The 15086-nt window shown below is 37.2% G+C and overlaps 1 protein-coding gene across 1 annotated transcript in view; it reads left to right on the forward strand.

Annotated features, from left to right (window-relative positions):
* Positions 1 to 4063: 4063 nt before the first annotated feature.
* Positions 4064 to 15086, forward strand: part of CYP7B1 (cytochrome P450 family 7 subfamily B member 1) — a 280114-nt gene continuing 269091 nt past the window's right edge. Inside the window, exon 1 of the mRNA XM_021002118.2 lies at positions 4064 to 4602. Within this exon, the coding sequence (XP_020857777.1) occupies positions 4490 to 4602 (113 nt within the window). The 5' untranslated portion in view covers positions 4064 to 4489. The remainder of the gene's footprint in view (positions 4603 to 15086) is intronic.

A 15086-nucleotide genomic window follows, 5' to 3' on the forward strand; every position in this document is an offset into this window, starting at 1 on the left:
GAGGTGGCCCAGGGGAAAAAATAAAAAAAATTAGATTTTGGGACCTATTTATCCTTCCCATTCTGTATCTTGTGGAGCTAAATAATCCAGCACTTCACTGCTTAACTAACACCTGGGGTAAGAGGGTGTCCACTCCAGCCCAACCTAGGGAGGGAAGGGGAGGGGGGAAGGGGAATCCCACAATTAGAGCCAGAAGTGAAAAAGACCTCAAAACTCCTAGATTGGTTCACCATTTGCTGAAATAATTCTTCGTTTAGCCTTTTCACTCTGATTAATGAGGTAAAACTCAAGACAAAGGGAATTAAAAGAAGTTTACTATAAGTAGTTGAGGTAGAAACAAGGCTAAGGCTAATTACTGTAGTTCCAAATTAAGTCACAATGGAATTCCTAGGATGATGGTCATCCCACTTCCAGAGACCACCAGACTCCCTAAAGATCTGAATCTTGCCTCTTACTCACCAGTCTATTATTTGAGCATGAGGCCTCAGATCCCCTTTTGGTCTGATTGCAGTTGGGTCAGGATAGCTTGGTTTACCCCTGAAAAATCTCTAAATTGTTTACAATCAGAATACAAAGGAGACGATGGAGGCAGAGAGGCTATGGCACAAGAGACCCAACTGCCTCTTTCATCACCTTCTCCTAGTGTTTCCTAACCAAGGTTAAGTTACCTTAGTCTCCCTCTTACCGATCCCAGGTTTTAATAACCAGATCTATTACCCATGTAGACTAGGTCTTCTGTCTCCTCCTCCTTTTAGAGTGTGCTTTTAGGAGGGCTGTGCCATTGAAGGTTTGCTTAATATCAAGGAGGCATACAGAATATACCCTCAGGTTCCCAATACAGGGAAGGGGAAAGGGTCAGCTTCATACTAGGCCCTATGCTCCTATACAAGTTCAGTTCCAATAATTCAAATTTGCTGGGGCAATAGAGATATGACCCTACTTCCCATTCCCATGCAATCTTTCTTGCACCTTCAACTACACAATCACTGAGTACATCATTATCACCAACAATACACAGTTTAGCTTTATCTCATTCGATTTCACCTGTAGTCATGGTGTTTGCAGGCAATGGCAGAAGGGAGTACCTTGTGATGATCTTAAAAGAGGCTGTTCCCAGGATTTGGAACCCATTGGCTACAACAAAGTATCACTGGGACTGCTGAGGTCATGCTTCAGGATTATGTCTCTGCTTGATGTTAATAATGACATTTAACTTCAGTACTTCAGCTAGGCTGGGTCCCAGCTTTTTTGTAAGAGCAAAATGAACCTAATACAAATGTTCCAATGTTTCCTTTAGTTGTCAATAAGTTGTTTTTCACTTGTGTCAGACTCTTTGTGACCCCATTTGGTGTTTCCTTAGCAAAGGTTTGTCATTTCCTTCTCCAGCTCATTTTATAGATGAGGAACAATCTCAGAATAGAGAAATCTCACTCTGGCAACTTTGATTTAGTTGTCATCCCTACGGTCACAGGCAGGTAGTAGATGGTGGTTATCTAACTTAGGAAGTGCTTTCCTTGGAAGGTGCCATTCAAGCCACAGTTAAAAAGTATTTATAAGGCAACTATTATATGACAGTTTGGGTGAAATTTGCTAGGGATACAAAGAAAAAAAGAGAGAAACATCTCCTGCCCTCAAGGAGCTTACATTCATTCTGTAATCCTTTGGGGGGGAGACATTATGTTTACATATATATTATGCATAAATATGCATATACACATATATATACCTACACACATATATATGTAAATATATACCAAATCTTTTTGTGTGTGTTGGAGAAGGAAGATATTTGCTTCTACTAGAGATCAGGAAAGACCTCATGGAAGGAGATAATGCTTGAGCTGAATTTTGAAAGGAATCAGGGTTTCTTAGAGGTTGTAGCATAGAGGCAGTGTGTATCAGGCATAGAGGATCAGCCTGTGTAAAGGTACAGGAACATGAGTACAAAAATTTCCAGATATAGATACTTCCTCCAAAAAAGGGTAAGGTAGGAAGAAAGTAAAAACAGGTAAAATAAGGCATGCCTAAGGCTTGGAGAGTTTATGGGACCAATAAAGCTTAGGCCTGGTGAACTGGAAGTTTTTCCAGACCCCAGGAGAATCCTTTTGTAAGAGCAAAATGAACCTGATATAAATGTTCCAATGTTTCCCTTTAGTTGTCAATAAGTTGTTTTTCACTTGTGTCAGACTCTTTGTGACCCCATTTGGTGTTTCCTTAGCAAAGGTTTGTCATTTCCTTCTCCAGCTCATTTTATAGATGAGGAAATTGAGGCAAATAGGTTTAAGTAACTTGCCCAGGGTCACAGAGCTGCTAAGTGTCTGAGGCGAGATTTGAACTCAGTAAGAAGAGTCATCCTAATTTCAGGCCTGGCATTCTATCCCTTGTTCTACTTAGCTGCCCTTGTTTTTCCCTAGGTGTGTGCATAAACCAGAGAAATTGTATATGAGGGACCCTCAAAACAACTATGTGGTCTTGATGTCAAGGTTGATGCACTGAAACTAGGAATAAGAAGCCAGATGGTTCAAATGCCACACTGACACTTCTGAGATATTACAATAGTCAGAGAAAGAACTCAAGAATTTTGATTATATCTTCTATACAGCATTTGTCTGTCAGAGGCAGACAAAAATTGCACAGGATGAGAAGATGTGGAGAGGCTGTTATCTGTGTCAGTGAGATTGAAGAGCCATTTAAATATTATCTAGCCTTATGCCTCTCAAATTTCTGGGATTTCCCAAAGGAGAAATGAAAGAAGAATGTGTGGAATTTAGCTTTCTCAAAATTTAAGTTCCCACAAAATGCACTCTTGGCTACTTAGTTACACCACAGCTTTATTATCTTTACTTTCAACTGCCTACTCAGGAATTACCCCAGAGGAAATCTATTATATAATGTTTTACTCTAAAGTATTTCATTCAGTAAGTACTTAAGAAGCACCTACTATGTGCAAGGAACTGCTAGGCAATATAGTAGACATGAAAGACATGACCCCTTCTTCCAAAGAGCTTACAATCTAGTAAGACCCTGTGAAATCCTCATTTCTCTATACTCCCCAAGATAGAGGAAATCAGCCTCATCTTTCTTTGCTATTCCAGACATATAATCATGTGAGAATTCAAGTTAGAAATAAGAGGGCTTCTCCCTTCCCCGAATGAGAGAAGAATAACTTTCTGCAGTGATCCAGAAGTATACTAGCTTTAATATGACAGAGCTTCTTAAAGTTGTGACACAGTTGGATCATGAGCCAATCAGAACAACTCCCAAACTTATCTCATACCTTCAGATACCCTGTTGACCTGATAATCAGGAAGGGAAGAAACCTGTCTAAAAATTTTAAGCTTCAGTGACCTTAGAGATACCGAAAGTATCACAGTTTTAGAGCTGAAAGGGAGCCCTTCTCCCTTCCCCCCCCAGAGGAGGAATCTAAGTCCAAGGGAGGTTAAATGATCTGGCTGAGGTGCTACAGATAGAGAGTAACAGAGGCATAACTGAAAATCCAAAGCCAGTGTTTTTTTCACTACCTTTCAACCTTTTCATTTCACACATGCAAAACCTGGTGTTCAAAGAAGTTGTAACTTGCCCATTTAACAAAGGGCTGTTGGAACTGAACTTCAGGTTAGTTTGTTTTTTCCCCCAAGCCAGATGTACTATTTTTATACTACCCTTGCTCTAGACTAAGAATCAGGAGATCTGGAGTCTAGTCCCGCCTGTGCCTCTCACTAAATCTCCAGAGTGACTTCGAGCCCCTAACAAACTCCCTAAGTTTTTTTTCCCCCTGTTAAAAAATAGGGATGTTTTGCCCTGATTTTTTTAAAACAGAATTCTCGTGAGGCTCAAATGAGACAACAAATGTGAGTGCTTATTAGATATAAAACATTCTCCTTGGTTATTATTATTAAGCACTAGAGGTGCGGTGAGAAATCAACTCTCCCTAGGGTCGAAAGCAACTTGCAACTCTGTCTCTCTGAGCATTGAAATCGGATTCCTCACAGTCCCTTAGCGTGCATTCTAGTCTCTGCAAATCAGAGCAAAGTAGGTCTGCCCCTCTCTCTGCCTCTGTTTCTCGCTGGCTTCTTCGGGTCCTCAGAGGCCAGAAAGAGGGAAGCTGATCTTTTCAGAGTTAACTCCTCAGCTCCAGGTGGTGGGGCAGGGTGAAACCGTGGGCGTGGGAGCTCCCGAGCTCCTGAGAAGGAAACCCGGAAACTTCTTGACTTCAGCAGCTCTTGAGCCTGAGCCCGGGGCAGTTTACAGCAGAAGCAGCCCCACATCCCTAGCCAACCCGGTCGGGTGCTTTCTAGGGGCTTGCCCCACTCCTTGAAGCAAGAGGAAACTTTTGAGTTCCCAGCTTCGCCCCTCCCCTAGCCTGTAGAGGAAAGAGCGGGACCGCCCCCGAGGGTTGACCACAGGCTGGATCTCAGCTCCGGGACTGTGAGGCGCCTCTCCGAGTTCCCTGGTCATTGCTGGAGCACACACAACCGGCGGGAAAATCATGGGCCCCTCCTGGCTTCAGTGGCTGCTGAAGCATCTCCTCTGCCTGCCTGGCTTGGCCATCGCCACCATTCTACTGCTCGTGGCTCTGGGGGTGAGAGGGAGGCGGAGAAGGTAAGAGGGAGGTCACTTCACCCCACCCCACCCCACCCAAACCCGGGCTGACTTTGCAGCTGGCCTTAGCTAACCCTGCTGGAGTCGTCTTCTCTGCCTCTGGGTTAGTAGAACAAAACCTTTTTATTCAGCACGCTATCCATCCACCTCATGGCTACACACACCTCTCCTTCTCTGTCCCTTTTCTCCAGCCCCCGTCAAGTCTTGTCATAATAGCTCTATTCATTATCACATGGACAATGTTATTGCAACCTTTTATTCCAGAAGGGAACTCTCTGGGATGACTGCAGGTATCCAGAGTCTCACAGCTGGGCTTTGATATCTTTTAGGATGGCGTATAATGCAAAGACTTATTCTGTTTCCAAAACAAATGTGAATATCATAGTTTTGGGACCTAATGCTGTTGCTGTTCTAGTATCAGTTGTCTTAAGTCAACAAGTTGTTTTAATGTGTGCTTCAACCAGGCATTTGTGTGCCCTGACAAAGAGAAGTGTACACTTTATTTTCCCCTAAAACTTCGTCTAAGATGGGGGGGGAGGGCGCTGGGGTAGGTTCTGATACTTAAGTTTCTTTCCCTTGCTAGAGAAGTGTTTGAAGAAAACAGCACGAGAAATGAAGATTAGATCTCTTCAGAGTGTTGAAGACTCAACCGTGACTCTTCTTTAGCTGACTGATTTAATAGAACTGCTTCTTTGTAAACTTTTTTTCTCGGTTGGCTTGAAAACAGATAAGGAGTTTGAACAAAAATCCTTGTGTTTACTTAGGCAGCATCTCTCCTCTCCCCACTACCCAACCTCAACAACTTTGTTTTGAGAAAATGGCATTAGTTAGACTTAATTATCAAACTTTGGCTGAACTGTTTTTGTACTCTCTGCAAATGAATAAGTTTGTGCGAACTTTCTCTTTTACAGATGAGTGTTAATATTCAGTTTTTTAAAAAGAGAAAGAATGTCCTAAAACATGCCTTCTCACAAGCTGTGTCTTTTGAAGATTACAATTTTCTTTTAGAGCCATGGTTTTTTATCTATTCTGGGATTTAGGAAAATCCATCTTCAGTTTTTAGGGTGATACCACATAGAACCTAGATTCTTCCTCTCCCCCACAACAGTGTAAGTCAACACTGTATGTAAAATCTAGTTGAGAGGTAGTTTATTATTAATTCTGAGCCCCACTTAATTCATTATATACAATGAATAAATTTATGAATAACCACTAATATTATATTAATATCTGAAGGAGTAGATGGGGAAAATGATAAAGTGAATAACAGAAATATCTAAATGGATTGCTAAATATTGCTCTTTAGGGGATTTATTGTTGTGGCTATTGAGGGGGATTGGAATGAGGAACCTGGAAAACAGTATCCTGTTCTGGAAGTAGAGAGAGAATGAATGTTGTATTGTACTACAAAAATGGAGACAGATATAGACTATTCAGGTGAATGTCAGGAAGAGGGGGTCACCTATACATAAAAAGTAGATATTGTGAGTTTAGGGATGGAAAGTAAAGGATATTTTTTGGATAAAGAGAAATGGGTTGAGTATGACTACAGTTATTGTCTTCTACCTCCTCACTCCCTTTCTCACACGCTTGAATAAGGGAGATGTTTTCAGTGAACAGGTACTACAAATTTAAGTATAAAGGGAAGATTTTTTGAGTTGACTTTTGTGAATCATGAAATATCTACTTCTGAGAAAAAGTAGTTGCTAAGTTGTCTGCTCTGACAGTTCAGTTATCTAGGGCATAAGGTGTGGATGTATCTTAGAATCATAAGAAAAAATAGTTGTATGACTCAATTTTGAGACAGCAGTTGCTGATTTGTCTAGGATAGGACATAGAATATTAGAATAAATTAAGATCATAGTATGTGTCAGTAGTTTGCATATGAAGCATTGAAGAGTTGGGAAATGTTAGGGTTATTAACTGGAGAATATTTCTGTGATTGTTCACCTGATTATAGACAGAAAATGAGAATCTGGTTACTAACTGTAAGCTAAGATGTGTTCATTCATGAGAAGGATCTAGCTATTGAACTGTAAACTAAAAGATTAGGGAGAAAGAAGAGAGTTGAAAGTATTTAAGAACTTTGTCAACCAATGTTCTTTCTTCCCACTTGTTGCTGAGAAGAAAGGATAAAGAAAATTTATTCTACTCTCTATTTTCACTAAATGTTGTGATGAATGAAAAACTGAGACAGAGTTTCTGGGTAATTAATAATAATTTTATTAATTAGGCTAGCTAATAATCAATAAATTGGTGGTCAGTGGTTTCTCTCCATAGCCAAAGACCTCTGTATATGCTGAATGTCTTAAATACGTTTTTTGAAAGGGAATGTCCCTGACAGGAGAAATCAACCTTAACTGGTGGACATTTAAATGAGGAGATAGGCTAAAAGTCTTCAGAAGCTCCTCTTACTGAGAACACAGACTTAGCTGCCTCCAACAATTTGGACAGCAGAATCCATTTCCACCCATCCACCTTGGTCAATTTTCTCCTTCGTGAGCTGGGTCACCCTCAACTCCAATGGAGGAGTGCAAGGACATGGGCTTATTCAGGTAAGAATTCACCTAGATTAGATTCTAATTATACTTCAAATAGCAGTAAGGTCTTCTAGTTAAATGGGGTCCTGCCCAAGACTGAGGAACATGTTGCCTTGAGGGTTAGGACACTCCTCTATTAGCCATGTCTTTCAGAGCCTGGCCTACTGACCTACAGGATCCGGTCTTTGAATGAGGAAATAAAAAGCATGGATTCTGATTAATGAGTCATTACTAAAAGAGAAAATAATCATTTCTCTCATTCCCCTTTTGATTCTTTTGAGAGTTGCAGTCTCTTCAGTGAATCACTAACTGATATGACATGCTTTTCAAGGGTTTTTAACTATGAGTCTTATGATGGGAAACAATGGGAGGGGTAGAAGGAGAGTGATTGACCAATGCATTGACAGGAACCATTGTGGCATCCACTTTGGCAAGTAGACCTTACAGAAAAGGAGCGCATAGGGAAGAAATAAATAATTAACAATTAAAATTGTCCATTTTATTGGTCTGTCGTGGTTTAAGGCTCAGTTGTCTCATCTCATACATCTGTTTAGTTTCTGAAAACATCATCTGATGGAGTCCTTTGAGCCTTTAGAGATCTCTCCACTCAAGCAAATTGGAATGTGTGAGACTTCAGAGCAGCTTCTGGTGGATTTGCTTCTCTTTTAAAATCTCTTATAAAAATAGATCTTAATATAATTTTAAGTTTATTTTGCCAATAAACACGTCAGGTAGTGAAAGCTAGCTCCAACCTTGTGGCTCTACTAATAAGAACATCAATTTGGGAACCTTTTAGACCAGAGAATTTATATTTTTAGCTTATCAAATTATTATATGTTCAAGAAATCCAAATAACAACTGAAAAATTATAAAATTCTGAACTCGTTTTATATTTGGCATACATGCATATATTCACATATACATACACATATATTCAAACACATATATGTAAGACTGTATTATGCTTATTTTCACTTGTCATCTGTTTCTCTGAAGGAGGATAATATCTTCCTTCATAAGTCCAAGTCTTTCCATATTTTTATAAATTTGCCAGCTCATCATTTCCTACACCATGACAATATTTCAATCCAATCACATTCTGTCTGGGAGATTGTCCATAAGAGTTTTCTCTCACTTTTTCTGCATTATCTCTATTCTTGGCTGCATAAATTTTATTTGTACAAGAAAATTTTAATTTAAAATAATCAAAATTATCCATTTTGTACTTCAACACTGCTCTCTCCTTATAATGTGTTTTAAAATCTGATACTACTGAATCTAGTTCCTTCACATCTTTTCCCCCTGGTTTGCTAATAGTTCCTGACCCTCTGCTCTTCCAGATGAACCCTGTTATTATTTTTTCTGACTCAGTAAGATAATTTTTAGTAGTTTTGTGGGATGGCATTACATAAATAGAGTAATTAAGTAGAATTGTCATTTAAAAAAATTATGTCAGCTTTACCTACCCATGCAGAATAAATATTACTTCAATTATTTAGATCTAACTTTGTATACAAGGTGTTTTGTGTTTATATTCATATAGTTCCTGTGTCTATTTTGGCAGATATACTCTGATAATTTTTATACTGTCTAGTTATTTTATATGGTATGAAACAATTAATATGGTTGACAGTGTAGTTTTCCTATTTTTCTCTTTTGATTAAAACTGATTTTAGCTTTAACTTTGTTTTAGATCACCATCCCTGCTTTTTTTTAACATAATAAATTGTACTCCTAACCTTATTTTATATTTGTGTGTATCTTTCATTTTAGCATTTCCTCAAAGCAACATATTGTGGAATTTAATCTGCTATCAATTTCCATTTTATAGGTAAATTCATCCCATTCAAATTGTAAACAATAATTACTTGTATATCTTCTCCTTCCTATTTTCCTCACTACACTTCACATCCTATTCCTATTGCTCCTCACTCCTCTGCTTTACTTCTACCCACTACATTACCTTCCTATTCTTTTACCTACCTGCCTCCAAGAATTCCTCTCTTATCCTCTCACTCCTCCTTATTCTTTTGCCCTCTTATTTCTTTCTGAATTTAGATTTTATACCCTTCTAAATATATACATAGTTCCCTCTTTATTCCTTTCCTATTAATCTATAGATTCTTCTATAATGCCCCTTGTCCTATTCCCTATCCCTTCTTTATCCTCTCCCCCTTCCTATCCCCTTACCCCCTTATTTGTTTCTGAATTTAGAAGACTTTTAAAGCCATATGTACATACATATTATTCCCTCTTAACCCATTCCCAATAAGAGTAAGCTTCTACTACCTGCCCTCCTCCTAAAACTTTGGTTCAGAGTTGTATAATTTTTCATTTGTTATTTGGATTTCTTAAACATATCAACATGACAATTTGATAACCTAAAAATATAAGCTCTCTGGTCTAAAAGGTCCCCAAGAACTACCTGCCCTCCTCCCCCATCTAATTCCTCTGTATCACTTCTTCCTCTTGTACCTCATTTGTATGAGATAATTACTCTTTTTACTTTTTTCTACATCATTTTGCTTTTTAGAATCACATCATACTCAGCTCCACCTCACTCTTTCTTTTGAACTATCCAATTACTAATGACAGTTTTAGACATAATGGTTTACATTTCCGTGTATAAAAAGTAAATGATTTGTCCTTATTGAATCCCTTTCAATTAGCGTTTGATGTTTACCTTATATTTCTCTTGGATCATGTATGTAAAAATTTCTATTAAATTCTGGTCTTTTTGCAATAAAGTCCTGAAAGTCTTTCAGTTCATTGAACATCCATTTTTTTTTCATTCAGGATTATACTTAACTTTGCTGAGTATGATATTTTCAGCTGTAACTCTAGTTCTTTTGCTATTTGATATATAGTGTTCCAAGACCTGTGGTTTTTTAGATTAGCTGCTGCTAGGTCTTGTGTAATTCTAATTGTGGTTCTGCCGTATTTGAATTGTTTTTTTCTTGTTGCTCATGTTGTTTTCTCCTTAACCTTGAGGTTTCAAATTTTGGCTATGATATTCCTATAGGTTTTCCTCTGAGGATCTCTTTCAGATGGTGATTGGTGATTTTTTTTGTATTTCTACTTTTCCCTCTTGTTCTAACACTTCAAGACAGTTTTCTTTATTTCTTCTATTATTGTATCAAGATTCTTTTTTTTTGATTGTAGCTTTCAGGTAGTCCAATTATTCTTATGTTTTCTCTTTTTGATCTGTTCTCCAGGTCAGATTTTTTCTTATATGATGTTTCATATTCTCTTCAATTTTTTTCATTTTTTATATTTCATTTTATTATTTCTTGATGTCTTATAACTTCACTGGCTTTCCCTTGCCAACTTTAATTTTCAGAGTTGTTTTCTTCCTTAAGATTCTGGATCACTTTTCCCAGCTGGTTGACTTTCTTTTCATAATCTTCTTGTTTTTCTTGGATTGTTCTTACTTTAAAAACATTTCCTCAGTCTCTTTTATTTGATTTTTGAAGTTCTCTTTGAGTTCTTCTATGAATTCATTTTGGGCAGATGACCATTTGCCTTTTTGATATAAGGGAGGCTTTTTTTGCTTTAGTATCTTCCTCTGAAGACAAACCCCAGTCTTCTCTATTCCCATGGTAACTGTCTATGGTTGGGTTTTTTCTCCTTTGCCTGCTCATTTCTTTTTAAAATTTTAGCAGCTTGTTATTATAATCACCTCTAATCCTGGGATGTGGGGATGTTATTTTTTGAGCATTGTGCTGTGCCCAACCTCTGCACTCCTTTCCCCCTCCAAGCTACAGCTAGGGCCCCCTGGCACACTCTGCCAGAAATACTCTTGCTCCCTGAAAACCCTCCAGTGGCTATGACCTTCACTTCTCCCCTCTGGCCTGGAACAGAGGCAAAAAACTCAGCTCTCCTGTAAGTGCCCACATCTAAGGCAGCATCCCTGCTCCATTGCTTCTGCACTCACCAGATGTGTGTCGGTTGCTTCTCACCAGGATTGTGTCTTGGCAGCATAGCTGTACTATCTCTTATCAGCAGAGGCTCCCTCAATCTTCCCCCACTTAGATGTCTGATCCCCAACACCGTCTGGAAGGTGAAAGTTCCTGTAGCTGAGGTTGAGGCTACCTCCCAAACCAACTACCCCGAGTTCTCTACTTGCTGTTTTAGCAGAGCTAGTCTGGAGGTGTTTACGCTTCATTTGAGATGAACCTTCATCCTGGGGTCTTTCTTTGGATCTTCTCCAGTTGTCCCTGGAGGACCACTATTCTGCCCCAACTCTTGTTTATTTTTGCTGTTCTATGTTTACCATGAGGCATTATTTTGTTTTGTTTGTGGAGGAAATCTAGAGAGGTTGGAATTTTCTGACCCACTCTGCCATCTTCTCCCTTATTTTTTTTAAACAAAATTTTCACCAAAAATGAAATTTTCACTGTAGCTATTTATTTCATTATTTATTCTAGTTATTTTCTTTTAGCTGCTCATCCACACCTTAGGAGGATGCGATTCCACTAAGGATAAGAAGATGACCTCTAATACAGGAATGAATTTCATTTAAAAGTTTCCAAATTAACTTAAATTGTAGCCAAAGGTTCAGGGATGGGATGTACAAATACACTGAGTATCAGTTTCAAAATAGTGCATATCAAATAGGTTGTTTATAAATAATAATAAATGATAAAAACATTTTCAGTTAGTAACCATGTTTGAATGGATAATTTCGAGTAAAACTGGATATCTCTTTAAGGCAACACAAGATAGACCACAAGCCATTCTTCTTTTAAGATAACTAATTGCGCTGAAATTCTTTTCATTAACAGAGAACAGAAGACAGTTATGCTATTAACCTCACTAAATAACAGAGTTATATCCTGATTTTTGCATCATTGCCTAATTATTCCCCTACCATTGTGAGACATTAAAGGACCTTATCTTAAACTAGAATACATAACTAGTAACTGGCAGATAACAAGAACAAAAATTCATCTACCTGGTTATTTAGGATATAAACGCAACTAAAATTCCAGTACTTGAATCTTATTCTAGTAGTTCAGATGTTCTTCAGTATTCACCTATGAGATGAAGATCTAATATTGTGTTCATACTGATCACCTGACGTGATTATAGAAATTTGCCATAAAAGAATAATAAGGGGAATAATAAGGGGAAAGTTCAGGCTAGAGTCATATAGATAGAGCTTCTTAAACTTTTTCCACTTGCAACCCCTTCAACACTTCTTAAACTGTGGGTCACACAGTTAAATATGGGGTTATGACCCACTGTTTAAGAAGCACTAATGGATAGTCAATTGCATTGAGCCAGGCTTAAGTGGTGGGATACCTTACATGCAAGAATAAATCTCATACTAGGGAAATTGAGTCAGGATAATCCCATTTCATCCCACGCCAAAATTAATTCTCCCAGTTTTTCCTATGAGAGCTCCACATGCAATTCATAGATGTCAGCTCCCATAGGGTTACATGGATCATTGTCCTAATGGCATTTTTTGATGATCATACCTGGAGTTGGTCTCAGAATAATATAAATTATAGTCTGATAAAGTCTATTCTACCATAACCTATACTAAAATTTGCACCTATTTAATGGCCAAAACACTTGTCTACCTAATACAGCTTTTGTAGGTAACAAGGTGGTACAGTGGTTAGAGCTATAGGCCTGGAGTCAGGAAGATCTGAGTTCAACTCTGGTCTCAGAAATTTATTAACTGTGTGATCCCAGGCAAGTCACTTAACCTGTTTGACTAAGTTTTCTTGACTGTAAATTATAATAGGAATACTACTGGTACTACTATGACTACCAAACAGCAGCAGCATAAAATTAACCAACAACATGTTGACAAAAGTAGTATTGAACAAATTATTGAATCATGCAAATTTAGCAATGGAAATGGAAATGTATCTTATAGCAATTCAGGATTAGGTCATTGCCACTAGAAATTTTACAAAAGTTATCTTTAAGTAGTCCAGACTTGTTGATCAATTCACATTATGTGACAAAGTAGTAGAGACTATGTAACATATCACTGCAGGCTGTAAATTTAACATTTACCATTTACCTAGAAAGGCACATTCAAGTGGCTTACCACTATAGCCCAAAAGTTCTCTCTAACCTTTATAAATGAACATGACAAATCTCCAAGGTGCAATTACAATCTCCTAAATATCCTTGAACTTTCAACATACTTTATTGAAATTAGAATATCATTGCAGTCTGCTGCTCAGAAAAGAAAAAAAAAACATGGATATATAAAAATTTAAGAAAAATGTTTTTAGTAGATTTTACTGGTACAATCTCCAAACTACATGAAATCAAAAGCTTTCAAAATATAGAGACAGCAGAAGAAATTAAAATTACATCAGAGTAGGAAGAGATATATGTGATCTCTTTTAGCCTATCTATTACTGGAATTTTTTTTGAAGATATTTTCAGAGATTACAGAAGATGAGTTCCAATACTCTTATTCAGTTACCAAAAGCAGTTTATTTTTTAATCTACCAGTTCAGTAGTCCATAAGACATTAAATATGAAACAATAATATGGGAATAGTGACTTGCCTTGGACAATTTTTATGTGAAATCTTTAAAAAAAGAGAACAAAATATAAAACCCATCTCAATGTACTTATTCAATTAGAAAAACCATTTTGAGCCATCTGTAAATAGTTTGATAGAAGACAAAACATAAAAGGACAGTAGTAAAATAGCTACTGGTCCCAGGTTCATTTCTATCTTAACCCTATTAAATATAAAAATGAAAACATATTAATAATAATACTAACAGTAGTAACAATAATAAACTCATCTTTACTTAGCATCTTTAATGTTTATGAAACCTTGTTATTATTTACTATTTTGTATCATTCTCTAATTTTTTCATGAATATATTGTTTATATCACCAGAATAACTACTTTGCAATAGATATGAGTGTGACACACACATACACATGCAAACATATACACTGCTTATATGAGAAAGAAATTTTATACCTACACTGAAATATGAAGGTATAATTAAATGTTATGAATATTGAGTTTCTTTACTCATTTGAAAGAGGATCATTCAGAATCCTAGATTTATAGTCAAAGACAAATTTTAAAAAAAGAAAACAAAATCAATTCAATGAGAATCATTGCCCTTTACTGCACTCCAAGTGAAATTTGAACTCAAATGTTGATTTTTATAGCAGTTACATCTGGATGTCACATGGGCACCTCAATTCAACATACCCAAGGTAGGATCAGAGATCTAGAGATTGATGGTATTTCAAAGGCCATCTAGTTCAACCCACTTGTTTTGTAGAATGTAAATAGAAATAGAAATGTTATAGAATATAAAAAAGATACAATATATTAAATTGTACATACTGATCAAATGCTAGGATCTGGGTACTATTTATAAATGAATTCCTATAGACATTTGCGTCATTTTTTTTTTGTCTGGACCTGTGATTTCACTGATGTTGGGAAGTCCTCATGTGAAAGCTTCCTCCATCAACAACTCATATATATCTTATAGTGTTTGAGAGTTACCTGGAGTCAAAAGATAGTTCTTGCCAACATGGAACTCACAGTCTAAAGGGTGCTATATTAACCTAGGTCTTGCAACATGTATGTGCAAGTAGGATACTTCCTTAGGAGAAGTAGCCTAGATAAAGAAACAAAAATATTTGGCATATTGTTTGTCAATGATGTCAAGCATAAATACTAGAGAATACCAAGAAAATAGATTAGAATAGTACCTGGGACCAAAAGAAACCAATGCTTTGTTGCTCTGTTAGACCAGAGTTAGAGAGCCTCTAGCACAGATATTGATTTAATCAGTATTAGTCTTAATTTGATCCAGTTCACTGTGCCAGTACCAAGTAGTGTTTCTGTGGTTTCTATGGGAAAGAAGGGCTTGATTTGAAGTTAGAAGAACTGGGATCACACAAAATTTTGAAACTGGAAGGGGCCTCAGGACA

This window comes from Phascolarctos cinereus, unplaced genomic scaffold, assembly GCF_003287225.1.
Source record: "Phascolarctos cinereus isolate Bilbo 61053 unplaced genomic scaffold, phaCin_HiC Scaffold_4;HRSCAF=312, whole genome shotgun sequence".
NCBI lineage: Eukaryota > Metazoa > Chordata > Mammalia > Diprotodontia > Phascolarctidae > Phascolarctos > Phascolarctos cinereus.